The sequence below is a fragment of the Petromyzon marinus genome, chromosome 67 (genome assembly GCF_048934315.1).
Source record: "Petromyzon marinus isolate PM22_M1 ecotype Great Lakes invasive population chromosome 67, UKy_Petmar_22M1.pri1.0, whole genome shotgun sequence".
In the NCBI taxonomy this organism is placed as follows: Eukaryota; Metazoa; Chordata; class Hyperoartia; order Petromyzontiformes; family Petromyzontidae; genus Petromyzon; species Petromyzon marinus.
Genome location: NC_133733.1, coordinates 5,422,648 through 5,450,365, shown reverse-complemented (window position 1 = coordinate 5,450,365; position 27,718 = coordinate 5,422,648). Strand labels below are relative to the sequence as shown.

Here is a 27,718-nt window from a genome sequence, read left to right as displayed (position 1 = left end):
CTCACACAGATTCCAGATTTCGCTCAGTATGCATTGGCTGCTGTGCATCTGTGTGTCCAGATGTCGCCCTTCAAGAGGCTGAGGAGAGAGCGATTCTACAACACACGGCTCCCGGTGTCCCGGTACACAGCGCTCATAAACGCTCACCCACACTCACCCACCCACCCACACTCACCCACACTCACCCACCCACACTCACCCACACTCACTCACACTCACCCACCCACACTCACCCACCCACACTCACCCACCCACACTCACCCACACTCACCCACACTCACCCACCCACACTCACCCACCCACACTCACCCACCCACACTCACCCACACTCACCCACCCACACTCGCCCACACTCACCCACACTCACCCACCCACACTCACCCACGCTCACCCACCCACACTCACCCACCCACACTCACCCACACTCACCCACACTCACCCACCCACACTGATCCACACTCACCCACCCACACTGATCCACACTCACCCACCCACACTCACCCAGGCTCACCCACCCACACTCACCCACACTCACCCACACTCACCCACCCACATTCACCCTTGCTCACCCACCCACACTCACCCACACTCACCCACCCACACTCACCCACACTCACCCACACTCACCCACCCACACTCACCCACGCTCACTCACCCACCCACACCCACCCACGCTCACCCACCCACACTCACCCACGCTCACCCACCCACACTCACCCACCCACACTCACCCACCCACACTCACCCACACTCACCCACCCACACTCACCCACCCACACTCACCCACCCACACTCACCCACGCTCACCCATCCACACCCACACTCACCCACACTCACCCACCCACATTCACCCTCGCTCACCCACCCACACTCACCCACGCTCACCCACCCACACTCACCCACGCTCACCCACCCACACTGATCCACGCTCACCCACCCACACCCACCCACACCCACCCACACTGATCCACGCTCACCCACCCACACTGATCCAGGCTTACCTAACCACACTCACCCACCCACACCCACCCACCCACACTCACCCACCCACACTGATCCACGCTCACCCACCCACACTGATCCACACTCACCCACCCACACCCACCCACACTCACCCAAACTCACCCACCCACACTCACCCACCCACACTGACCCACACTCACCCACCCACACTGATCCACCCACCCACACTGATCCATGATCACCCACCCACACTCACCCACACTCACCCACCCACACCCACCCACACTGACCCACGCTCACCCACCCACACTGATCCACACTCACCCACACTCACCTACCCACACTCACCCACCCACACCCACCCACACTGACCCACCCACACTGATCCACACTCACCCACCCACCCACACCCACCCACACTGATCCACCCACACCCACCCACACTCACCCACACTCACCCACCCACACTGACCCACGCTCACCCACCCACACTGATCCACACTCACCCACGCTCACCTACCCACACTCACCCACCCACACCCACCCACACTGACCCACCCACCCTGATCCACACTCACCCACCCACCCACACCCACCCACACTGATCCACCCACACCCACCCACACTCACCCACACACACTGACCCACACTCACCCACCCACACTGATCCACACTCACCCACCCACACTGATCCACACTCACCCACGCTCACCTACCCACACTCACCCACCCACACCCACCCACACTGATCCACACTCACCCACCCACACTGATCCACGCTCACCCACCCACACTCACCCATGCTCACCTATCCACACTCACCCACCCACACCCACCCACACTGTTCCACACTCACCCACCCACACTGTTCCACACTCACACACCCACACTGACCCACGCTCACCGATGCTCACCCACCGCTCAGGGCTGCCACCGGTGACGATTATCTGTACCGGTCCTGGGCCTCCCCTAGGTCGACTCAAACGAGTAGCTGGTGTAGCGGCGTTTAGTCAACATCGCCACTGGGGAGACAAAGGCGGCCGGGCGTGGTTGCCGGCCCCCCACCTCCTCTTGTGCCACAGTGCCGGCCTTCGTAGGTGCTCGCTAACAGCACTTGCCCCTACAGTCTGTTAAGGCTACACGGTGGCGGGGTGGGACCTTTGTCTTTTGCGTCCGTCCGTGTGAGCCTGCGTCCATCCGTCTCTCACCGCAGGCCTCTGTCCGAAGTTGGGAACAGACAAAGCGACTTCGGTGAACTGCAGCGGAAGCATGTGTCCAGGCAGAGAAAGGTAACACTCACTCAGTCGCTCGTTAATTCATTCCGTCACGCGCTCATTCACTCGTTCATTCGCTCGCTGACTTTCTCGCCCGCCCGTTCACCCGCTCACCCACCCGCTCACCCACCCGCTCGCCCACCCGCTCACCCACCCGCCCGCTCGCTCACCCGCTCACCCACTCACTCGCCCACCCGTTCACCCGCCCGCCCGCTCGCCCACCCACTCACCCGCTCACCCTGCTGACCCCCCCGCTCACCCCTCCCTCTCACCCCCCCCCCCCCCCCCCCCCCCCGCTTACCCGCCGCCACCTCTTCGTGCGTTTGCCTCCCGCTTCGACGCTACCCCCGGCGTCGATTCTCCCCCTCCTCCACCCTCACCCAACCCCCCACCCCCACCGCACTGACCAGCGTGGTAAAGTACGGTCAAGCCGCCCCGTGACCGACACGGCACGCGCGAGGCCATCAGATGTGAGGTGAGACGAGAGACGAGTCCGACCGGCACTTGGCGTGTGCTCCCTTCCAGGCTGGCCCCAGACGTCTGGGACAGCCTGGAAGAGTAGGCCAAACCACCGAGAACTCGTCGGCGGAAATTGCGGCGCCGCTCCCTTACGCGTCCTCACCGTTTGTCCCCCCCCCCCCCCCCCCCGTTGTCGCTTAATCCTCCAGGCCGCATGGAGAGAGCCGGCCGCCACCACCGCCGCCACCACCACCACCACCAGCAACGCCCCTGCCACCACGGCAGCCGGCCAAACCCCGCGGCGGAACGAGCCGTCGCCGACCCGCGGAACCCACGCCGCCTCCGCCGCCTCTGCCGCCATCCAACCGAGGCCATCGCAGGTGCCCCACGTGGTCATCAGCCGGGTCTGGAACCTTTTGGAGCTCGCCGAGACATCGTCGGGGAACTGGCCGACGGCTACGGCGCCGCCGAAGGAGGGTCGTCGTGGCGACGCAGGCGACGGCGCTACAGCGGGATCGGCAGCACCAGCAGCAGCAGCGGCAGCAGCTGCAGCAGCGGCAGCAGGTCCAGCTTTCTCATCAGTATCAGCGGCAGCAGCGCGGACAGCAGTTGTATCAGCAGCGCCGGCAGCAGTAGTATCAGCAGCGCCGGCAGCAGTAGTATCAGCAGCGCGGGCAGCAGTAGTATCAGCAGCACGGGCAGCAGTAGTATCAGCAGTACCGGTAGCAGTAGTATCAGCAGCGCCGGCAGCAGTAGTATCAGCAGCACGGGCAGCAGTAGTATCAGCAGTACCGGCAGCAGTAGTATCAGCAGCGCCGGCAGCAGTAGTATCAGCAGCACGGGCAGCAGTAGTATCAGCAGCGCGGGCAGCAGTAGTATCAGCAGTACCGGTAGCAGTAGTATCAGCAGCGCCGGCAGCAGTAGTATCAGCAGCGCCGGCAGCAGTAGTATCAGCAGCACGGGCAGCAGTAGTATCAGCAGTACCGGCAGCAGTAGTATCAGCAGCGCCGGCAGCAGTAGTATCAGCAGCGCCGGCAGCAGTAGTATCAGCAGCACGGGCAGCAGTAGTATCAGCAGCGCGGGCAGCAGTAGTATCAGCAGCGCCGGCAGCAGTAGTATCAGCAGTACCGGTAGCAGTAGTATCAGCAGCGCCGGCAGCAGTAGTATCAGCAGCACGGGCAGCAGTAGTATCAGCAGTACCGGCAGCAGTAGTATCAGCAGTACCGGTAGCAGTAGTATCAGCAGCGCCGGCAGCAGTAGTATCAGCAGCACGGGCAGCAGTAGTATCAGCAGTACCGGCAGCAGTAGTATCAGCAGCGCCGGCAGCAGTAGTATCAGCAGCGCCGGCAGCAGTAGTATCAGCAGCACGGGCAGCAGTAGTATCAGCAGCGCCGGCAGCAGTAGTATCAGCAGCACGGGCAGCAGTAGTATCAGCAGCGTGGGCAGCAGTAGTATCAGCAGCGCCGGTAGCAGTAGTATCAGCAGCGCGGGCAGCAGTAGTATCAGCAGTACCGGTAGCAGTAGTATCAGCAGCGCCGGCAGCAGTAGTATCAGCAGCGCGGGCAGCAGTAGTATCAGCAGCGCCGGCAGCAGTAGTATCAGCAGCGCGGGCAGCAGTAGTATCAGCAGCGCCGGCAGCAGTAGTATCAGCAGCGCGGGCAGCAGTAGTATCAGCAGCGCCGGCAGCAGTAGTATCAGCAGCGCGGGCAGCAGTAGTATCAGCAGCGCCGGCAGCAGTAGTATCAGCAGCGCGGGCAGCAGTAGTATCAGCAGCGCCGGCAGCAGTAGTATCAGCAGCGCGGGCAGCAGTAGTATCAGCAGCGCCGGCAGCAGTAGTATCAGCAGCGCCGGCAGCACCGGCAGCACCAGCGACTGCACTGCGGGCAGCAGTACCGGCAGTACCAACAGCAGCAGTGCCGGCAGAAGTAGTATCGGCGGCACCGGCGGAATCGGCGGCACCGGCAGAACCGGCGGCACCGACAACAGTACGGGCGGCACCGATGATATCAGCAGCACCGGCGGCATCGTCGGCGCGGGCCGCTGCAGCGGCACCGGCGGCGGCGCTGGCAGCAGGAGAGGAGGCGGAGGGCGGGAGGGGCGAGGGAGTGGCTGCGGAGCGAGGAGTTGTCTCAGGGCGGGATCCGGACGGGGGTGGCTCTGACGGAGGAGGAGGAGGAGGAGGAGGAGCGGGGGGAGGGGCGGCTGCGGGTCCCAGTGGGGGGCCCGTGGTGGGCCCAGTGCGGTCCCTCGGGATGAAGAAGAAGAGGAGGAGGAAGAGGGGGAGCAAGTGGAGCCGACAGATTTACACCACGAGGAAGAAGATGAAGCCGACGCTCGCCGATGGAGGAGGAGGAGGAGAGACTCTGCAAGGAGCCTGTGCCGGTACGCCCATCGCACGCACGTACGCCCACATGGACACACACACACATCACACACACACACGCACACATGGACACACACACACACCGCACGCCCACATGGATACACACACACACACCGCACGCCCACATGGACACACACACAGACCGCACGCACGCACGCCCACATGGACACACACACACACCGCACGCCCACATGGATACACACACACACACACACACCGCACGCCCACATGGACACACACACAGACCGCACGCACGCACGCCCACATGGACACACACACACACACCGCATGCACGCACGCCCACATGGACACACACACACACGCACGCCCACATGGACACACACACACACCGCATGCACGCACGCCCACATGGACACACACACACACCGCATGCACGCACGCCCACATGGACACACACACACACACCGCACGCACAATAAAAAACAAAGACATGCACGCATGCATGCACGCACAACACACACACGCGCGCGTGTGCTCACACACGCATGCACGCATGCACGCACGCACGCATGCACGCACACTCAAAGACAAAGATCCCACGTATAACCGTAACAGACTGTTGGGGCAAGTGCTGTTAGCGGGCAGCACCTATGAAGGCGGTGTTGGCTGTGAGACGGAATGGAACTCGGGTCGCCAAGTTCGTAGTGCCGTGCGTGTGACGCTCTGTGATGTTGCTGCGTTGACACCGCCGTGCGTGTGACGCTCTGCGCTGTTGCTGCGTTGACGCCCTGCGTGTGACGCTCTGCGCTGTTGCTGCTTTGACATTGTTGTTGTTGTTGTCTTTGTGGCCGCGTGTGCTCAGCTCTGAGCATGGAGGAGTGCGACCACCAGCTGGCCGTGCGCCTGCAGCGCCGCTACTCGCTGGAGGTGCGCTGCCAAATGGACCCCTGCCGACGACGCACCCGGGCGGAGAGAGCCGCATCCCGTCCCGAGGCCACCGCCGATTACAGCTGCACTACCATAACCGGCTCTGCCAACGAAACCAGCACCAGCCGCACTGCCAATACCACCACCGGCACAACCATCACCGCCGACACGACCGCCGGCACGACCGCCGCCGCAACCACCGGCGACGGAAATTCCGGCAGCACGACTACCGATAGCAGCACCGCCGCCGGCATCACCGGTACCGGCAACTGTACTGCCAATGCGAGCGCTGATGGTACCGGCAGTAGCACGAGCAGCACTGTTCGTGACGCCGGCTGGACTACCGGTTGCACCCAGCGCCCCGGCAACAGCGGCACCAGCAATGCCAGCGCTGTCAATGCCAGCTGCACTACCGGCACCACCACTCGTTATCGCAACGCTACCAACGCCGGCACTGCCAGTAAAAGCAGAGATAACATCTCCGCTGCCGACACCATCAGAGATAACATCTGCACTACCGACACCATCAGAGATAACATCTGCACTACCGACACCATCAGAGATAACTTCTGCGCTACCGACACCATCAGAGATAACATCTGCACTACCGACACCATCAGAGATAACATCTGCACTACCGACACCATCAGAGATAACATCTGCCCTGCCGATACCATCAGAGATAACATCTGCACTACCGACACCATCAGAGATAACATCTGCCCTGCCGATACCATCAGAGATAACATCCGCACTACCGACACCATCAGAGATAACATCCGCACTACCGACACCATCAGAGATAACATCTTCACTGCCGACACCATCAGAGATAACATCTGCACTGCCGACACCATCAGAGATAACATCTTCACTGCCGACACCATCAGAGATAACATCTGCACTGCCGACACCATCAGAGATAACATCTGCCCTGCCGATACCATCAGAGATAACATCTGCACTACCGACACCATCAGAGATAACATCCGCACTACCGGCACCATCAGAGATAACATCTGCACTGCCGACACCATCAGAGATATCATCTGCACTACTGATACAATCAGAGATATCATCTGCACTACCGACACCATCATAGATAACATCTGCCCTGCCGATACCATCAGAGATAACATCTGCACTACGGACACCATCAGAGATAACATCTGCACTACCGATACCACTGCTGATGCCGGCAGTGGTATCGGCTGCACTGCCAGCGCCGACACTAGCGCCACCACCACCGCCACCACCCTCACCACGACTCGCACGTAACTCATGCACAACGTCACCAGCCACCGTCCACGCCAGCCGACCAGCCAGCCTCTCCCGAGACTGGCTAAGGGCAGCAGTAGCAGCAGCACCACTATCAGCAAATGACAACAGCACTCGCATCAGTAGCAGCATTGCTAGCAGTAGCGCTAGCAGCAGCAAGTAGCAGTATTGCTAGTAGCAGTAGCAGCAAGTAGCAGCATTGCTAGTAGCAGCAGTAGCAGCAAGTAGCAGTAGCAGCATTGCTAGTAGCAGCAGTAGCAAGTAGCAGTAGCAGCATTGCTAGTAGCAGCAGCAGCAAGTAGCAGTAGCAGCATTGCTAGTAGCAGCAGCAGCAAGTAGCAGTAGCAGCATTGCTAGTAGCAGCAGCACTAGTAGCAGTAGCAGTATTGCTAGTAGCAGTAGCAGCAAGTAGCAGTAGCAGCATTGCTAGTAGCAGCAGCAGCAGCAAGTAGCAGTAGCAGCATTGCTAGTAGCAGCAGCAGCAGCAAGTAGCAGCATTGCTAGTAGCGGCATTAGCAGCAAGTAGCAGTAGCAGCATTGCTAGCAGTAGCAGCATTGCTAGTAGTAGCAGTAGCAGCATTGCTAGTAGTAGCAGTAGCAGCAAGTAGCAGTAGTAGCATTGCTAGTAGCAGCACTAGTAGCAATAGCAGCATTGCTAGTAGCAGCAGCAGCACTAGCAGCAAGTAGCAGTAGCAGCATTGCTAGTAGCAGCAGCAGCAAGTAGCAGCATTGCTAGTAGCAGCAGCACTAGCTGCACGAGTAGTAGCACTAGCAGCAGCTCCAGCAGCCACTCACCATACCACACCACTCAGCCCATCACTCACCACGCCACTCACCATAGCGCACCACTCACCCCATCACTCACCACTCACTCCATTACTCACCACTCACCCCATCACTCACCACGCCACTCACCATCAATCCCACACCACTCACCCCATCACTCACCACGCCACTCGCCATCACTCACCACTCAGGCCATCGCTGACCACGCTACTCCCCACACCACACCACTCACCCCATCACTCGCCACTCAGCTCATCGCTCACCACTCCCTATACCACACCACTCACTCCATCACTCACCACTCAGACCATCACTCACCACGCCACTCACCATCAATCTCACACCACGCCACTCACCATCACTCACCACTCAGCCCATCGCTCACCACGCCACTCCCCACACCACACCGCTCACCCTATCACTCGCCACTCCCCATACCACACCACTCCATCACTCACCACTCAGACCATCACTCACCACGCCACTCACCATCAATCTCACACCAATCACCACTCAGCCCATCGCTCACCACGCTACTCCCCACACCACACCACTCACCCCATCACTCACCACGCCACTCACACCACCACCCCTCACACAGCGAAGTCATGTGCAGTGTTTCCCTCGTTATTTGCGAGGGATACATTCTGGAGATGCTCATGAAAAGCAAATTTCGCGGATGATATTGGCTCTACGAATATCGTACAGCGCGCAATGTCTGCAGATGCTTCTAAAGCTTCAAGAAGTTATCTCGTCATCGACCACTTTATCTCTCATCACTTTATCTTTCACTGCTTTATATCTCACCACTTTATCTCTCACCACTTTATCTCTCACCACTTTATTTCTCGTCACTTTATCTTTCGTCACTTCTGTGCATTGATATTTATAGTGTCCACCATGGCCCGTCGTGAGACAGCAGGTGGAGCTGCATGTTAAGTTATTACGGTTGTTGTTGTTGTGGTTGTTGTGGTTGTCGTTGTTGAGTTTACAGCCATTCACTACCACCTCCATCACCACCTCCATCATCACCACCACCTCCATCCCCACCACCTCCATTACCATCACCACCTCCACCATCACCACCACCTCCATCACCATGACTTTCCTCACAACCTCTACCACTATCATCACCATCAGTTTGGTAGTAGTGTTTGCTTCATAGTATCTGGTTAGTAGTGTGTTGTTTGCACTGTGTAGTTAGTGTCTAGTTAGTAGAGTGTGGTTAGAAGTGTCTCGTGTGCAGTGTCTAGTTAGCAGTGTCTAGTTAGTAGTGTCTCGTGTGCAGTGTCTGATTAGTAGTATCAGCGTTTGGTTTGAATTCCAAGTTTAACTGTTAACCTTTTTCCCCGTTCATTGAACAAATCGTAACGCTCGGAAGCTGCGATTCCAGCTTGAGCAGCCGGCGGCGTGTACCTTCGGCTTGCATTTCCGCGCGCGGCTTTTGCCAATTTTCCCGTCAAGGGGCGCAGCATCAGAGCGCGTCGTCGCAGCGTGCGAGCGGGCGGGCGGGCGGCCGGGATTCGCGATTCCGCAAGGCCGTCGGCACGTGGGCAGAGACACGCTCCTCTACGGGGGAGAGGGGCGTGAAGGCACACACCGTCCCTCAGAACGACGTCGCTATCCGCTCCGGAGCCACGTCTCGCGGAGAAATACAAATCCTAGATTTGAAGTTTGCGTAGACTGCAAGGATCATCCATTCTCTTAGTTTCTTTCGGTAAAGTCGCGTAGGTTAAAAATACATAAATACAATTTAATGAAATGAGACCCAAAATGTAGTTGTTTTCATTTGTGTTTTATTTAATTGAATTTCATTTGTTTTTCACCTACGTGGCTTTACCGAAAGAACCAAAGAAAAACTGAAAAATCCCCAAACGACGTCAGAAATTGTCGTTGGCGGTCTACAAAGCGAACGAACGAACGGGCGAGCATCTTGAAATTTTAAAACTCCGGAGCTCGCCTGCGGTGCGTGCCGCCCCCCCCACCTTTGGTGCCGTCGTGCGTCGTCACCTTATCGTCCCGTTGCGAGTCGCTTCGCCCTCGTCGCCCTCGCCGCTCCGTTTGGTCTCACGCGAGCCTGACTGCTGGTCCCATCGTCGTCGCCGCCATCGCCGCCTTCGAACTTTCGCCGTGCGCCGGTCTCTAGCGGTCGTGCCTGCCGTGCGTGGATCCTCGCCGCCTGCGTGACCTCTGGCCGCGCCGCGGACGCTGCCGTTGTTTAAGCGCCGCAAACGCGTTGTCTGACGTGGTGCGTCGCTTGGCCCCGGCCGCTTCTTCAGGAACCCAAATACGAGCCCCGGATAGTCAGCAGTGCTGGCTCTGCAGAGATTCACGGCCATCGTGAACCCACTGAGAGAGAGGAACACCCAGACCCAGGGCTCGAACCCAGGTTGTCAGCAGCGCTGGCTCAGTGTCACCGACACGGCCATCGTGAACCCACTGAGAGAGACACCCAGACCCAGGGCTCGAACCCAGCCTCTCAGTGTCTCCGACATGGCCATCATGAACCCACTGAGAGAGACACCCAGACCCAGGGCTCGAACCCAGGTTGTCAGCAGCGCTGGCTCAGTGTCACCGACACGACCATCGTGAACCTAATGAGACACCCAGACCCAGGGCTCGAACCCAATCAGTGCTGGTTCAGTGGATCGGACACGGCCATCGTGAACCCACTGAGAGAGACACCCAGACCCAGGGCTCGAACCCAGCCTCTCAGTGTCTCCGACACGGCCATCGTGAACCCACTGAGAGAGACACCCAGACCCAGGGCTCGAACCCAGCCTCTCAGTGTCTCTGACTCGGCCATCGTGAACCCACTGAGAGAGAGACACCCAGACCCAGGGCTCGAACCCAGCCTCTCAGTGTCTCTGACACGGCCATCGTGAACCCACTGAGAGAGAGACACCCAGACCCAGGGCTCCAACCCAGCCTCTCAGTGTCACCGACACGGCCATCGTGAACCCACTGAGAGAGAGACACCCAGACCCAGGGCTCGAACCCAGCCTCTTGGTGTCTCTGACTCGGCCATCGTGAACCCACTGAGAGAGAGACACCCAGACCCAGGGCTCGATCCCAGCCTCTCAGTGTCTCTGACACGGCCATCGTGAACCCACTGAGAGAGAGACACCCAGACCCAGGGCTCGATCCCAGCCTCTCAGTGTCTCCGACACGGCCATCGTGAACCCACTGAGAGAGACACCCAGACCCAGGGCTCGAACCCAGCCTCTCAGTGTCTCTGACTCGGCCATCGTGAACCCACTGAGAGAGAGACACCCAGACCCAGGGCTCGAACCCAGCCTCTCAGTGTCTCTGACACGGCCATCGTGAACCCACTGAGAGAGAGACACCCAGACCCAGGGCTCCAACCCAGCCTCTCAGTGTCACCGACACGGCCATCGTGAACCCACTGAGAGAGAGACACCCAGACCCAGGGCTCGAACCCAGCCTCTCAGTGTCACTGACACGGCCATCGTGAGCCCACTGCGAGAGAGACACCCAGACCCAGGGCTCGAACCCAGGCTCTCAGTGTCTCTGACACGGCCATCGTGAACCCACTGAGAGAGAGACACCCAGACCCAGGGCTCGAACCCAGCCTCTCAGTGTCACCGACACGGCCATCGTGAACCCACTGAGAGAGAGACACCCAGACCCAGGGCTCGAACCCAGCCTCTCAGTGTCACCGACACGGCCATCGTGAACCCACTGAGAGAGAGACACCCAGACCCAGGGCTCGAACCCAGCCTCTCAGTGTCACCGACACGGCCATCGTGAACCCACTGAGAGACACCCAGACCCAGGGCTTGAACCCAGCCTCTCAGTGTCTCTGACACAGCCATCGTGAACCCACTGAGAGAGAGACACCCAGACCCAGGGCTCGAACCCAGCCTCTCGGTGTCTCCGACACGGTCATCGTGAACCCACTGAGAGAGAGACACCCAGACCCAGGGCTCGAACCCAGCCTCTCAGTGTCACCGACACGGCCATCGTGAACCCTGTGGGATCCGAGAGAGAGCCAGACCCCGGGGCTCGAACTCAGGCTTTCAGTAGTCCTGGCTTGGGCGCCGTAAAAGTTCACCACAGGGTACGGACGGTGTCGTTTCTCCGAAGAAGCTTCCGCCACGTGGAGCGAAACGTCGGACAAAGCGCCGAACTGGCACGTGGCGGCAAGGCCAGGAACCGCGTGGCGGAGTTGGTGGTGGGGGGGTGGGGGGGCGTGGTCGGTGTGACGCGGCGGTGATGTCACACGGATGGCCCCCGGGGGGCGTGGCCGCAAAACTGCGGCCGTGGTCTCGCACGAGGTCCGTGGTGGCGGTGGTGGTGGTCATAGTGATGGTGGTCGTGGTGATGGTGGTGGTGGTGGTCATGGTGATGGTGGTGGTAGTCGTGGTGGTGGTGGTCATTGTCGTTGTGGTCATGGTGATGGTGGTCATTGTGGTGGTGGTCATGGTGATGGTGGTCATTGTGGTGGTCATGGTGGTGGTAGTCGCGATGGCGGTTGTGGTGGTCTTGGTAATGGTGGTGGTAGTCGTGGTAGTCGTAGTGGTGGTGGTCATGGTGATGGGAATCTACGGCAGTGTCGCTGCAGTGGTGAGCGTCGCCCGTTCCATCTCGGCCCCCCCGCCGTGGCCGCTGAAGGCGCGGGGCAAGTTTCTTAAAAACTTGATGCGAGGCTTTCGTGACTGCAGCAATTACCCTTTGGTTCTTTGGCTTTGCAGGTGACGTAGAGAGAAAAAAATAAGAAAATAACTAGAGTAATAGAATACGACCGTCATCAGGTAAGAATGAATGAGAAAACTCAACCTCGTCAACTTCGAAATGTAATGCAAAACAACGCAAAGAGTCTCTTGCGTTGCGTTGTTGCTGGGTTTGCCTTCTCGTTCATTTTTTTTTTTTACTTACCCGATGAAGGTTAGCACATGCGTTGCGATCGAAGCGTCGTGTTCCATTGTACAATTTGTTTTATTTCCACGTGACCTTTTACCCAAGAGAACCGGAGGGTAAGTTTCTTAAACTCCGGCCGCCGCCACCTCCGCCCATCGACCGCTTCTCCGCGCCTAACCAGGAGGCCAGAGAGTGGGGGGCCCCCCGGGTTAAAGTGCTGTTACAGCCCACCACATCCGTCCGACACGCGTGTGGTTTTGGAAGAGTAGGCCAAAAGTGCCCCTCCCACCCCCCTCCTCCTCTATAGGAGACGTGGGCTCTCCCGGAGATAGCGATTCCACCACCTCCTCCCCCCACCCCCCAAAAAAAAAGTTTTTATGCGAGCGGTGCGAACTCTCCTTTGTCGACCTCCGGACAAATTTGCGCATCCACCAAAAGGCTCTGCTCGTTATTTTTTTATTGTGAGCTGTCTTGGGCGTGATCACAGCCTCGCGCACCACGAGGCGATCTCATATTGGGTTTTATTTTACCAGGTAGAGAACCGCCCCCCTCCCCTACACACACACACACACATTTCCTGAGCTAGGTAGCTCGATTTTGTTTTTGTCTCTCTTTTTCTCTCGTCCAGAAGCAACCCCGGCCAGCCACAAATGATGGTCGGATTTCAGTGGGTAATTGTCATCGTCGTCGTCACGTAGAAATTTATAGCGGCAGCAGCAGCGGCCAAAGACTCTGAACGTGCGACGTTGATTTATGAATGTGGAAGAGAGGCCACGGAGAGAGATCCACGCAACCACGGGGCGAGCGAGAGAGAGAGAGAGAGACGCAGGCTTCAATAATAGACAACATGAGGCATCGTCAGGGTCGGGATCGAACTCCACCACCACCACCTGTGCACCAGGCGAGGTAGTTAACATCTCCGAACCACCGTGATGATGGTGATGATGATGGTGAGAAGCAGAGAGAGAGAGAGACGCAGGCTTCAATAATAGACAACATGAGGCATCGTCAGGGTCGGGATCGAACTCCACCACCACCACCTGTGCACCAGGCGAGGTAGTTAACATCTCCGAACCACCGTGATGATGGTGATGATGATGGTGAGAAGCAGAGAGAGAGAGAGACGCAGGCTTCAATAATAGACAACATGAGGCATCGTCAGGGTCGGGATCGAACTCCACCACCACCACCACCTGTACACCAGGCGAGGTAGTTAACATCTCCGAACCACGATGATGATGATGATGGTGAGAAGCAGAGAGAGAGAGACGCAGGCTTCATTAATAGACAAAAACATGAGGCATCGTCAGGGTGGGTGGGTGTGAATCTTCGTGTGTTTTTCGTGTCTTGTGTCTCTTGTGTGGAATTGCGAAATTGTCGTAAGAGGTTTGCGTCATTTTTTTTGCGTGTGTGTGTGTGTGTGCGCGCGCCCGCAAAACGGAGCTGTGCGATCGGCGTTTGGAGGGGTCGAGGTTCGCGTTGCGTTTCATGGCACTCGAGATGGTTGGCTGTGGCCGCGTGTAATAACCGCGTCTGCGATATTAAAACAAGTTTGCCGTGACAGACAATGCCTTCCTGCCCGCTGACTGCCCACCCCACCACATGCCCCCACACTCCTACCACAACTTCCACCCATCCCACGCCATCCACCCATCCCACGCCATCCCATCCACTCCACCCCTCCCACTCCACCCCTCCCACTCCACCCCTCCCACCCCATCCACCCACCCCCACCGACCGTGCTGAACAGCACGAGAAGGTCCACGTGTCATCTCACTCCCTTCTACCACGTGTGTGGACTAATCTCCATCTGTTCCATCTCACTCCCCTTCTTCCACGTGTGTGGACTAATCTCCATCTGTTCCATCTCACTCCCCTTCTACCACGTGTGTGGACTAATCTCCATCTGTTTCATCTCACTCCCTTCTACCACGTGTGTGGACTAATCTCCATCTGTTCCATCTCACTCCCCTTCTTCCACGTGTGTGGACTAATCTCCATCTGTTCCATCTCACTCCCTTCTACCCCGTGTGTGGACTAATCTCCATCTGTTCCATCTCACTCCCTTCTACCCCGTGTGTGGACTAATCTCCATCTGTTCTATCTCACTCCCTTCTACCACGTGTGTGGACTAATCTCCATCTGTTCCATCTCACTCCCCTTCTTCCACGTGTGTGGACTAATCTCCATCTGTTCCATCTCACTCCCCTTCTACCACGTGTGTGGACTAATCTCCATCTGTTTCATCTCACTCCCTTCTACCACGTGTGTGGACTAATCTCCATCTGTTCCATCTCACTCCCCTTCTTCCACGTGTGTGGACTAATCTCCATCTGTTCCATCTCACTCCCTTCTACCCCGTGTGTGGACTAATCTCCATCTGTTCCATCTCACTCCCTTCTACCCCGTGTGTGGACTAATCTCCATCTGTTCTATCTCACTCCCTTCTACCACGTGTGTGGACTAATCTCCATCTGTTCCATCTCACTTCTACCACGTGTGTGGACTAATCTCCATCTGTTCCATCTCACTCCCCTTCTACCACGTGTGTGGACTAATCTCCATCTGTTCCATCTCACTCCCCTTCTACCACGTGTGTGGACTAATCTCCATCTGTTCCAGCTCACTCCCCTTCTACCACGTGTGTGGACTAATCTCCATCTGTTCCATCTCACTCCCTTCTACCACGTGGGTGGACTAATCTCCATCTGTTCCATCTCACTCCCCTTCTTCCACTTGTGTGGAATAATCCCCATCTGTTCCATCTCACTCCCCTTCTACCACGTGTGTGGACTAATCTCCATCTGTTCCAGCTCACTCCCCTTCTACCACGTGTGTGGACTAATCTCCATCTGTTCCATCTCACTCCCCTTCTACCACGTGTGTGGACTAATCTCCATCTGTTCCATCTCACTCCCTTCTACCCCGTGTGTGGACTAATCTCCATCTGTTCCATCTTACTCCCTTCTACCCCGTGGGTGGATTAACCTCCATCTGTTCCATTTCACTCCCCTTCTACCACGTGTGTGGACTAATCTCCATCTGTTTCATCTCACTCCCCTTCTACCACGTGTGTGGACTAATCTCCATCTGTTCCATCTCACTCCCCTTCTACCACGTGTGTGGACTAATCTCCATCTGTTCCATCTCACTCCCCTTCTACCACTTGTGTGGACTAATCTCCATCTGTTCCATCTCACTCACCATCTACCCCGTGTCTGGACTAATCTCCATCTGTTCCATCTCACTCACCATCTACCCCGTGTGTGGACTAATCTCCATTTGTTCCATCTCACGCACTTCTATCACGTGTGTGGACTAATCTCCATCTGTTCCATCTCTCTTCTTCCCCGTGTGTGGACTAATCTCCATCTGTTCCATCTCATTCACTTCTACCTCGTGTGTGGACTAATCTCCATCTGTTCCATCTCACTCTCTTCTTCCCCGTGTGTGGACTAATCTCCATCTGTTCCATCTCTCCCTTCTACCCCGTGTGTGGACTAATCTCCATCTGTTCCATCTCACTCCCCTCTACCCCGTGTGTGACTAATCTCCATCTGTTCCATCTCACTTCCTTCTACCCCGTGTGTGGACTAATCTCCATCTGTTCCATCTCACTCGCTTCTACCCCGTGGGAGGACTAATCTCCATCTGTTCCATCTCACTCCCTTCTACCCCGTGTGTGGACTAATCTCCATCTGTTCCATCTCACTCCCTTCTACCCCGTGTGTGGACTAATCTCCATCTGTTCCATCTCACTCCCTTCTACCCCGTGTGTGGACTAATCTCCATCTGTTCCATCTCACTCCCTTCTACCCCGTGTGTGGACTAATCTCCATCTGTTCCATCTCACTCCCTTCTACCCCGTGTGTGGACTAATCTCCATCTGTTCCATCTCACTCCCTTCTACCACGTGTGTGGACTAATCTCCATCTGTTCCATCTCACTTCTACCACGTGTGTGGACTAATCTCCATCTGTTCCATCTCACTCCCTTCTACCCCGTGTGTGGACTAATCTCCATCTGTTCCATCTCACTCCCTTCTACCCCGTGTGTGGACTAATCTCCATCTGTTCTATCTCACTCCCTTCTACCACGTGTCTGGACTAATCTCCATCTGTTCCATCTCACTTCTACCACGTGTGTGGACTAATCTCCATCTGTTCCATCTCACTCCCCTTCTACCACGTGTGTGGACTAATCTCCATCTGTTCCATCTCACTCCCTTCTACCCCGTGTGTGGACTAATCTCCATCTGTTCCATCTTACTCCCTTCTACCCCGTGGGTGGATTAACCTCCATCTGTTCCATTTCACTCCCCTTCTACCACGTGTGTGGACTAATCTCCATCTGTTTCATCTCACTCCCCTTCTACCACGTGTGTGGACTAATCTCCATCTGTTCCATCTCACTTCCCTTCTACCACGTGTGTGGACTAATCTCCATATGTTCCATCTCACTCCCCTTCTACCACGTGTGTGGACTAATCTCCATCTGTTCCATCTCACTCACCATCTACCCCGTGTCTGAAATCTCCATCTGTTCCATCTCACTCACCATCTACCCCGTGTGTGGACTAATCTCCATCTGTTCCATCTCACGCACTTCTATCACGTGTGTGGACTAATCTCCATCTGTTCCATCTCACTTCTTCCCCGTGTGTGGACTAATCTCCATCTGTTCCATCTCATTCACTTCTACCTCGTGTGTGGACTAATCTCCATCTGTTCCATCTCACTCTCTTCTACCCCGTGTGTGGACTAATCTCCATCTGTTCCATCTCTCTCCCTTCTACCCCGTGTGTGGACTAATCTCCATCTGTTCCATCTCACTCCCCTCTACCCCGTGTGTGACTAATCTCCATCTGTTCCATCTCACTTCCTTCTACCCCGTGTGTGGACTAATCTCCATCTGTTCCATCTCACTCCCGTCTACCCCGTGTGTGAACTAATCTCCATCTGTTCCATCTCACTCCCTTCTACCCCGTGTGTTGACTAATCTCCGTCTGTTCCTTCTCACTCCCTTCTACCCTGTGTGTGGACTAATCTCCATCTGTTTTATCTCACTCACTTCTACCCCGTGTGTGGACTAATCTCCATCTGTTCCATCTCACTCCCTTCTACCCCGTGTGTGGACTAATCTCCATCTGTTCCATCTCACTCCCTTCTACCCCGTGTGTGGACTAATCTCCATCTGTTCCATCTCTCTCCCTTCTACCCCGTGTGTGGACTAATCTCCATCTGTTCCATCTCACTCCCTTCTACCCCGTGTGTGGACTAATCTCCATCTGTTCCATCTCACTCACTTCTACCACGTGTGTGGACTAATCTCCATCTGTTCCATCTCACTCCCATCTACCCCGTGTGTGGACTAATCTCCATCTGTTCCATCTCACTCCCTTCTACCCCGTGTGTGGACTAATCTCCATCTGTTCTATCTCACTCCCTTCTACCACGTGTCTGGACTAATCTCCATCTGTTCCATCTCACTTCTACCACGTGTGTGGACTAATCTCCATCTGTTCCATCTCACTCCCCTTCTACCACGTGTGTGGACTAATCTCCATCTGTTCCATCTCACTCCCTTCTACCCCGTGTGTGGACTAATCTCCATCTGTTCCATCTTACTCCCTTCTACCCCGTGGGTGGATTAACCTCCATCTGTTCCATTTCACTCCCCTTCTACCACGTGTGTGGACTAATCTCCATCTGTTTCATCTCACTCCCCTTCTACCACGTGTGTGGACTAATCTACATCTGTTCCATCTCACTTCCCTTCTACCACGTGTGTGGACTAATCTCCATATGTTCCATCTCACTCCCCTTCTACCACGTGTGTGGACTAATCTCCATCTGTTCCATCTCACTCACCATCTACCCCGTGTCTGAAATCTCCATCTGTTCCATCTCACTCACCATCTACCCCGTGTGTGGACTAATCTCCATCTGTTCCATCTCACGCACTTCTATCACGTGTGTGGACTAATCTCCATCTGTTCCATCTCACTTCTTCCCCGTGTGTGGACTAATCTCCATCTGTTCCATCTCATTCACTTCTACCTCGTGTGTGGACTAATCTCCATCTGTTCCATCTCACTCTCTTCTACCCCGTGTGTGGACTAATCTCCATCTGTTCCATCTCTCTCCCTTCTACCCCGTGTGTGGACTAATCTCCATCTGTTCCATCTCACTCCCCTCTACCCCGTGTGTGACTAATCTCCATCTGTTCCATCTCACTTCCTTCTACCCCGTGTGTGGACTAATCTCCATCTGTTCCATCTCACTCCCCTCTACCCCGTGTGTGACTAATCTCCATCTGTTCCATCTCACTTCCTTCTACCCCGTGTGTGGACTAATCTCCATCTGTTCCATCTCACTCCCGTCTACCCCGTGTGTGAACTAATCTCCATCTGTTCCATCTCACTCCCTTCTACCCCGTGTGTTGACTAATCTCCGTCTGTTCCTTCTCACTCCCTTCTACCCTGTGTGTGGACTAATCTCCATCTGTTTTATCTCACTCACTTCTACCCCGTGTGTGGACTAATCTCCATCTGTTCCATCTCACTCCCTTCTACCCCGTGTGTGGACTAATCTCCATCTGTTCCATCTCACTCCCTTCTACCCCGTGTGTGGACTAATCTCCATCTGTTCCATCTCACTCACTTCTACCACGTGTGTGGACTAATCTCCATCTGTTCCATCTCACTCCCATCTACCCCGTGTGTGGACTAATCTCCATCTGTTCCATCTCACTCCCTTCTACCCCGTGTGTGGACTAATCTCCATCTGTTCTATCTCACTCCCTTCTACCACGTGTCTGGACTAATCTCCATCTGTTCCATCTCACTTCTACCACGTGTGTGGACTAATCTCCATCTGTTCCATCTCACTCCCCTTCTACCACGTGTGTGGACTAATCTCCATCTGTTCCATCTCACTCCCTTCTACCCCGTGTGTGGACTAATCTCCATCTGTTCCATCTTACTCCCTTCTACCCCGTGGGTGGATTAACCTCCATCTGTTCCATTTCACTCCCCTTCTACCACGTGTGTGGACTAATCTCCATCTGTTTCATCTCACTCCCCTTCTACCACGTGTGTGGACTAATCTCCATCTGTTCCATCTCACTTCCCTTCTACCACGTGTGTGGACTAATCTCCATATGTTCCATCTCACTCCCCTTCTACCACGTGTGTGGACTAATCTCCATCTGTTCCATCTCACTCACCATCTACCCCGTGTCTGAAATCTCCATCTGTTCCATCTCACTCACCATCTACCCCGTGTGTGGACTAATCTCCATCTGTTCCATCTCACGCACTTCTATCACGTGTGTGGACTAATCTCCATCTGTTCCATCTCACTTCTTCCCCGTGTGTGGACTAATCTCCATCTGTTCCATCTCATTCACTTCTACCTCGTGTGTGGACTAATCTCCATCTGTTCCATCTCACTCTCTTCTACCCCGTGTGTGGACTAATCTCCATCTGTTCCATCTCTCTCCCTTCTACCCCGTGTGTGGACTAATCTCCATCTGTTCCATCTCACTCCCCTCTACCCCGTGTGTGACTAATCTCCATCTGTTCCATCTCACTTCCTTCTACCCCGTGTGTGGACTAATCTCCATCTGTTCCATCTCACTCCCGTCTACCCCGTGTGTGAACTAATCTCCATCTGTTCCATCTCACTCCCTTCTACCCCGTGTGTTGACTAATCTCCGTCTGTTCCTTCTCACTCCCTTCTACCCTGTGTGTGGACTAATCTCCATCTGTTTTATCTCACTCACTTCTACCCCGTGTGTGGACTAATCTCCATCTGTTCCATCTCACTCCCTTCTACCCCGTGTGTGGACTAATCTCCATCTGTTCCATCTCACTCCCTTCTACCCCGTGTGTGGACTAATCTCCATCTGTTCCATCTCACTCACTTCTACCACGTGTGTGGACTAATCTCCATCTGTTCCATCTCACTCCCATCTACCCCGTGTGTGGACTAATCTCCATCTGTTCCATCTCACTCCCTTCTACCCCGTGTGTGGACTAATCTCCATCTGTTCCATCTCACTCCCTTCTACCCCGAGGGTGGACTAATCTCCATCTGTTCCATCTCACTCCCTTCTACCCCGTGTGTGGACTAATCTCCATCTGTTCCATCTCACTCCCTTCTACCCCGTGTGTGGACTAATCTCCATCTGTTCCATCTCACTCCCTTCTACCCCGTGTGTGGACTAATCTCCATCTGTTGGGTCTTTCATTTAATAGGGGGGGGGGGGGGGGGGTTACATAAAGGAAAGCATAACAAAAAAACAAAAAAAACGAAATGATGAACGGAACAAAGTGCCGACTACACCGAGCATCTTCTTGTTTCCTCTGATCGTAAAAAAAGAGTGATGTGGGGGGAGAGAGAGAGAGATGTGGAGAGAGAGATTGATGGGGAGAGCGAGTGATGGGAAGCAAGAGAGCTAAAGGGAGAGAGAGTGATGGGGAAAGAGAGTGATGTGGAGAGAGAGTGATGTGGAGAGAGTGAGAGTGATGTGGAGAGAGAGTGAGTGATGGGGAGAGCGAATGATGGGGAGAGAGTGATGTGGAGAGAGAGAGTGATGGAGAGAGAGTGATGTGGAGAGAGAGAGAGAGTGTTGGGGAGAGCGAGTGATGGGGAGCGAGAGAGCTAAAGGGAGAGAGTGAGAGAGTGATGTGGAGAGAGTGAGAGTGATGTGGAGAGAGAGTGAGTGATGGGGAGAGCGAATGATGGGGAGAGAGTGATGTGGAGAGAGAGAGTGATGGAGAGAGAGTGATGTGGAGAGAGAGAGAGAGTGTTGGGGAGAGCGAGTGATGGGGAGCGAGAGAGCTAAAGGGAGAGAGTGAGAGAGTGATGTGGAGAGAGAGCGAGAGTGATGGGGAGAGCAAGTGATGTGGAGAGTATCTTCTTTGGTTATTTCGGTAAAGTCACGTAGAATGAGAATAAAATAATAAATTAATAAAATAAAATAACACAATAAAATTCTCACGACGTTTCGGCCACAACACAAGTGGCCTTCATCAGGTGAAGGGACGAGACTGTCTGGAGGACAGCACTGGAGTGAACACAGCCAAGCTCAGACCGCGACCTTTAAGCTGTGTGAGAAGAAACAGAGCGCCTTGACAAAGGAATTAGCATTAAAAAATTAGCATTTAATTGTTAAAGTCAAAGCCTACACATCCTCAGAGGCACCTAGTACAAATCAAACAGGAGAATTTAGCATTGAAATAACTGAGGGATTAGCTTGTGACTGGTCATAGAAATAGCTATGTTAAAGTCAAAGCCTACACATCCACAGAGGCACCTAGCACAAATCAAACAGGAGAATTTAGCATTGAAATAACTGAGGGATTAGCTTGTGACTGGTCGTAGAAATAGCTATGTTAAAGTCAAAGCCTACACATCCAGAGGCACCTAGTACAAATCAAACAGGAGAATTTAGCATTGAAATAACTGAGGGATTCGCTTGTGACTGGTCATAGAAATAGCTATGTTAAAGTCAAAGCCTACACATCCACAGAGGCACCTAGTACAAATCAAACAGGAGAATTTAGCATTGAAATAACTGAGGGATTCGCTTGTGACTGGTCATAGAAATAGCTATGTTAAAGTCAAAGCCTACACATCCGCAGAGGCACCTAGTACAAATCAAACAGGAGAATTTAGCATTGAAATAACTGAGGGATTAGCTTGTGACTGGTCATAGAAATGGCTATGTTAAAGTCAAAGCCTACACATCCACAGAGGCACCTAGCGCAAATCAAACAGGAGAATTTAGCATTGAAATAACTGAGGGATTCGCTTGTGACTGGTCATAGAAATAGCTATGTTAAAGTCAAAGCCTACACATCCACAGAGGCACCTAGTACAAATCAAACAGGAGAATTTAGCATTGAAATAACTAAGGGATTAGCTTGTGACTGGTCATAGAAATAGCTATGTTAAAGTCAGAGCCTACACATCTACAGAGGCACCTAGTACAAATCAAACAGGAGAATTTAGCATTGAAATAGCTGAGTGATTAGCTTGTGACTGGTCACACAAATGGCTATGTTATAGTCAAAGCCTACATATCCACAGAGGCACCTAGTATAAATCAAACAGGGGAATTTAGCATTGAAATAACTAAGGGATTAGCTTGTGACTGGTCATAGAAATGGCTATGTTAAAGTCAAAGCCTACACATCTACAGAGGCACCTAGTACATTGACGCCAAAGGGGCTGCAACCACTCGACTATCATACAGTAAACCGATGTGAAAAAACCTAAGTCTAAATTACATCAATATAATAAATGTACTCAATATATTCTTCAATAAGCTGAGCTATTAACAGTAACTGGGTATACACTACACTATATAATGAATACCATATAGTAAACCAATACAAAACTAAAATATAAACTACCTCAATGTTATCAATAAACTCTATATATTCTCCAATCAGCTAAGCTACCAACAATAAGTCGTTATATATTACAATGCTATATGGCGAAAAAATGGGTGGATTCTTACCCTCAACTTTAGCCCCACGGATAGCTACGAGCTATCCTCCTCTGCCGTGGCAGATCACTGTTATAATTCAGTGGGCTCACATGACATTGACTTCTCCAAGACGGAGGTTTTTTGCAAACCAACCGGCTACCATGAGAGATTCGTTCATGAGGCCATTCACATATACAAGCACAGAGACAATTTCAACCGAGAAGATGGATTCTGGCTTAGTAACCATTGGAAAGATGTTTTAAACCATTTCGGTTCTTAATTAATTGTATTTTACGATGACCTTCAGACCACAGCTCTTTCGCTGGTATTGACTCTTAATACCTCTCACACCACGGTTAATGGTATGGTTTACAACATGGAGTATAACAGCGCCTCGCAGCTGTCTCTCTCACCCTCCCCCGTTCCGACCATGGATGAACTCATCCGTCTGAACGGGGCTCGTAGCTATCCGTGGTGCTAGAGTTCAGGGTAAGAATCCACCAATTTTTTCGCCATATAGCATTGTGATATACAGTATAACGACTTATTGTTGGTAGCTTAGCTGATTGGAGAATATAGAGTTTATTGATAACATTGAGGAAGTTTATATTTTAGTTTTTATTGGTTTACTATATGGTATTTATTATATAGTGTAGTGTATACCCAGTTACTGTTAATAGCTCAGCTTATTGAAGAATATATTGAGTACATTTATTATATTGATGTAATTTAGACTTAGGTTTTTTCACATCGGTTTACTATATGATAGTTGAGTTGTTGCAGCCCCTTTGGCGCCCATGTACTAGGTGCCTCTGTAGATGTGTAGGCTTTGACTTTAACATAGCTATTTCTATGACCAGTCACAAGCTAATCCCTTAGTTATTTCAATGCTAAATTCCCCTGTTTGATTTATACTAGGTGCCTCTGTGGATATGTAGGCTTTGACTTTAACATAGCCATTTCTGTGACCAGTCACAAGCTAATCACTCAGCTATTTCAATGCTACAGTCTCCTGTTTGATTTGTACTAGGTGCCTCTGTGGATGTGTAGGCTTTCACTTTAACAATTAAATGCTAATTTTTTTATGCAATTCCTTTGTCAAGGTGCTCTGTTTCTTCTCACACAGGTTAAAGGTCGCGGTCTGAGCTTGGCTGTGTTCGCTCCAGCGCTGTCCTCCAGACAGTCTCGTCCCTTCACCTGATGAAGGCCACTCGTGTTGTGGCCGAAACGTCGTGAGAATTTTATCGTGTTATTTTATTAATTTATTATTTTATTCTCATTCTACGTGACTTTACCGAAAGAACCAAAGAAGATGAATCTTTGCAGTCACGAAAGCTTTAAATCGAAATGTGGAGAGTGGTTAATGATTCCTTAACACACTGCGTTTTTTTTGTTTGCCTCCACGTGTGTGCAAGGACTCTAAGTGATATTTATTCAACGATGAGTGAATGTATTTAGTAAACAAATTTTTCTAAAAAGTAGATTTGTTTGAAGAATACATTCATTTATTTAACACGCAAATGTATAATTAGGTCTCACTGGCAATTTATTTATTTATTTACTGCTTCATAATTTATTCAATAAAAATAGTTCATTGAATAAATAAATATATCTCTTTCCTTTCGTTTTTTTTTCTTTCATTATCTTCTTCACCGAGGATTCTCTATTCATCCTCAGTTTACATTCTCTCGAGGGGAGCTCTGTACATATAAGCGCAGCACCACAGTCGGGCAGAATTTGAAGGTACGAGGAACCAAATGGCCACCTACGCAAAAGTCGCAGCTGCCAATCTGCCTGGAGTCACGAGGCCCCCTGCTAGGGCATCTGCTCCAAGGCCAACCCCCCCCCCAAGCGCGCAGCGACCGCTGCCGCAGCGCGAGAACGGCGTCCGCCGCTACGCCTGGAGCTCCGTCACGATCGAGGCGTGCGTCGAGGCCCCGGCCGCCATCGTCCCGCCGGCCGCCGTCACCCGCGCCTCGAGGGTCAGCGGGAACGCCGTCTTCTTCCTGACCACGGAGAAGGCGGCCGATGCGGCCGTCGAGAAGGGGATGACCGCGGGGGGGACTCCACGTCCGGCTGGAACCCGTCGCTTCGGCGAGGCGGCGCGGATAGTCGTATCGAGCGTGCCGCCCTACGTCCCCGACGAGGCCGTGTTGGAGCGCGTGTTGGGGCGCGTGTTGGGGCGCGTGTTGGGGCGCGTGTTGGGGCGCGTGTTGGGGCGCGTGTTGGGGCGCGTGTTGGGGCGCGTGTTGGGGCGCGTGTTGGAGCACGTGTCCAAGCTGGGCACCGACGTGGTGCCAATACCGTGCCCTGCCACTGGGGTGCACAAACCCTGCTCTGAATCACATTTCATCTTTCAAGAGGCAGGCGCACGTCCTTTTGACTCCCGGACAGCAGGAAGAGGGCTCCTTTGTCGTTGTCTATGCAGGCATTGCCCACAGGCTGTTTTACGCCAAGGATTGCATCAGATGCAATCTCTGCAAAGAAGAGGGGCACTTCCCGAAGGGATTGCCCTAAACCGACGACAGCGAGGGTCGGAGAAAAGAGCGGAGGAGGAGGGAGGCAGAGCAAAGGGGGGCAAAGCAGCGAGAGCCCCCATTGCAACGAGCCCCCCAACAGCCCACACCGGACCCGCCAGCCACGCAGCCTCCCACACCTGAGGTCGCGGCCCCAACATCATCGCCGCCTCAAGCGACAAATCGCGAGAGGAAGAATACAGAAGGACCCGGATCTCAAGGGTCAAATTCGGAGGAGGAACCCCTCCCAGACCTCGAACAGGAAGAAGCGGTGAAACCCCCCCCCACACACCAGGGGAGGAAGCAGAACGGCTGCCCAGACGCCGAAGACGCGGTTTTTGCCTTCCTGGACGCCACGCCGAGTGACGCGCGGTTCGGCGAGGAAGAAACCCGCCGAGAGGAAGAAGCGGCGTGCGTCTGGAGAAGGGCTTTCCGCAGCAGGAGACCGTGGACGATGAAGGCGACATCGCCACGCAAATCGACCCGAATACTGTGGTCATAGACACTCACTCCCCGCCAGCTATGCATGAAGCCCTTGACCAAGAGGAAGAAGTTGGTGGCTGAGACACTCACCAAGGGCAAGGACGAAATGGATGGAAATGAGGAGGAAGGTCCCCGTCCCACTGCTGATCCAAAACCAGCGGAAGAGACACCGGGGCCATCCACCCGAAGAGCCTGAGCAGGAGCCATCCCAGGCCATCCCTGACGCCGGGGGAGAGGACGCCGCTGGGCCATGCGCCAGCCCAGCCGCTGCAGCTCTTCCAGCTGAACCGGACGCCGAGGAAATCGACTCAAATCGGGACGACTGCTTCAGCGTTGGGTAGCGAGAGCAGCCAGGGGTCTACACTCCTTGACCCTCAGACTCCCCTGGTCTCCTCGGAAGATCTCTGGAAATTCCTCGACGAGACCAACGTGAGGGAGGACAGAGCGGACATTGCCTTGGCTCAATGGAAGGACAGCAAGGCAATAAAGGCCTCTGTGACTCAAGCAGAGAGACTCCTCGCCAAGCAGGGACTCGAGTCCCCGGGGCAAGAAGAGGGCAAAGCTGAGATATTTCCACAAAAAAATTACAAGGTGGGAGGCCACGGAGGCAAGGAACAAGCAATGCCTATGTACATCGGCTCCCTGAACGTGAACGGGTGCAGGGAGGCAGTGCGGAGGTTTTCCGCAATGTCTCTTGCGAGGAAACACGCTGCCTCTGTCTTCTTCATTCAGGAGACGCATCTCACGGTGGAGGATGACTGGAGGAAGGAGTGGGGAGGGGACTCCTTCTACAGCCACCTTGACAACACCTCCCGTGGAGTCGCGAGCCTGTTCGCTAAAGGGTTTCATCACGAGCTCATCACCCACACCGAAGTGGTGAAGGGAAGGCTGCTCGCGGTAACGGTCAGGGTGGGCGATGTCACCGCCCACCTGCTGAACGTGTATGCGCTGGTGACCAACAAGGAGAAGATCCCGTTTCTGCACCTCCTGAGGAGGCACCTGGCCGGAATCCCGGAAGACGAGTGCGTGATTGTGGGTGGCGACCACAACTGCACACTCGGCGCCCTGGATCGTTCGGGGGGGGGGGGGGGGGCAGCCGGGGGGAGTTGGGCCGAAGAGGGAAATGCAGGGACTCCTGGAGGACGCCGCCTTGGTGGATGTGTGGCGCATACATCACCCGGGCCAACGCCAGTTCACGTACACGAGGACGAGGCGCGATGGCTCGGTGACGCAGTCCAGGCTCGACAGATTTTACGTCTCTAAGAGCTTTGTGACGTGCGCCATAACGTCTGGCATCAGGGCGGCAC

General features: G+C 54.1%; 1 protein-coding gene across 3 annotated transcripts in view; it reads left to right on the top strand.

Moving 5' to 3' along the window:
* Positions 1-14,480, top strand: part of LOC116956752 (uncharacterized) — a 35,683-nt gene extending 21,203 nt beyond the window's left edge. For all 3 annotated transcript variants that reach the window (XM_076054721.1, XM_076054722.1, XM_076054720.1), the window contains 4 exons: positions 61-122; positions 2,177-2,252; positions 2,906-5,078; positions 5,903-14,480. In XM_076054721.1, the coding sequence (XP_075910836.1) occupies positions 61-122; positions 2,177-2,252; positions 2,906-5,078; positions 5,903-7,245 (3,654 nt within the window). In that variant the 3' untranslated portion in view covers positions 7,246-14,480. The remainder of the gene's footprint in view (positions 1-60; positions 123-2,176; positions 2,253-2,905; positions 5,079-5,902) is intronic.
* The last annotated feature ends 13,238 nt before the right edge of the window (positions 14,481-27,718 follow it).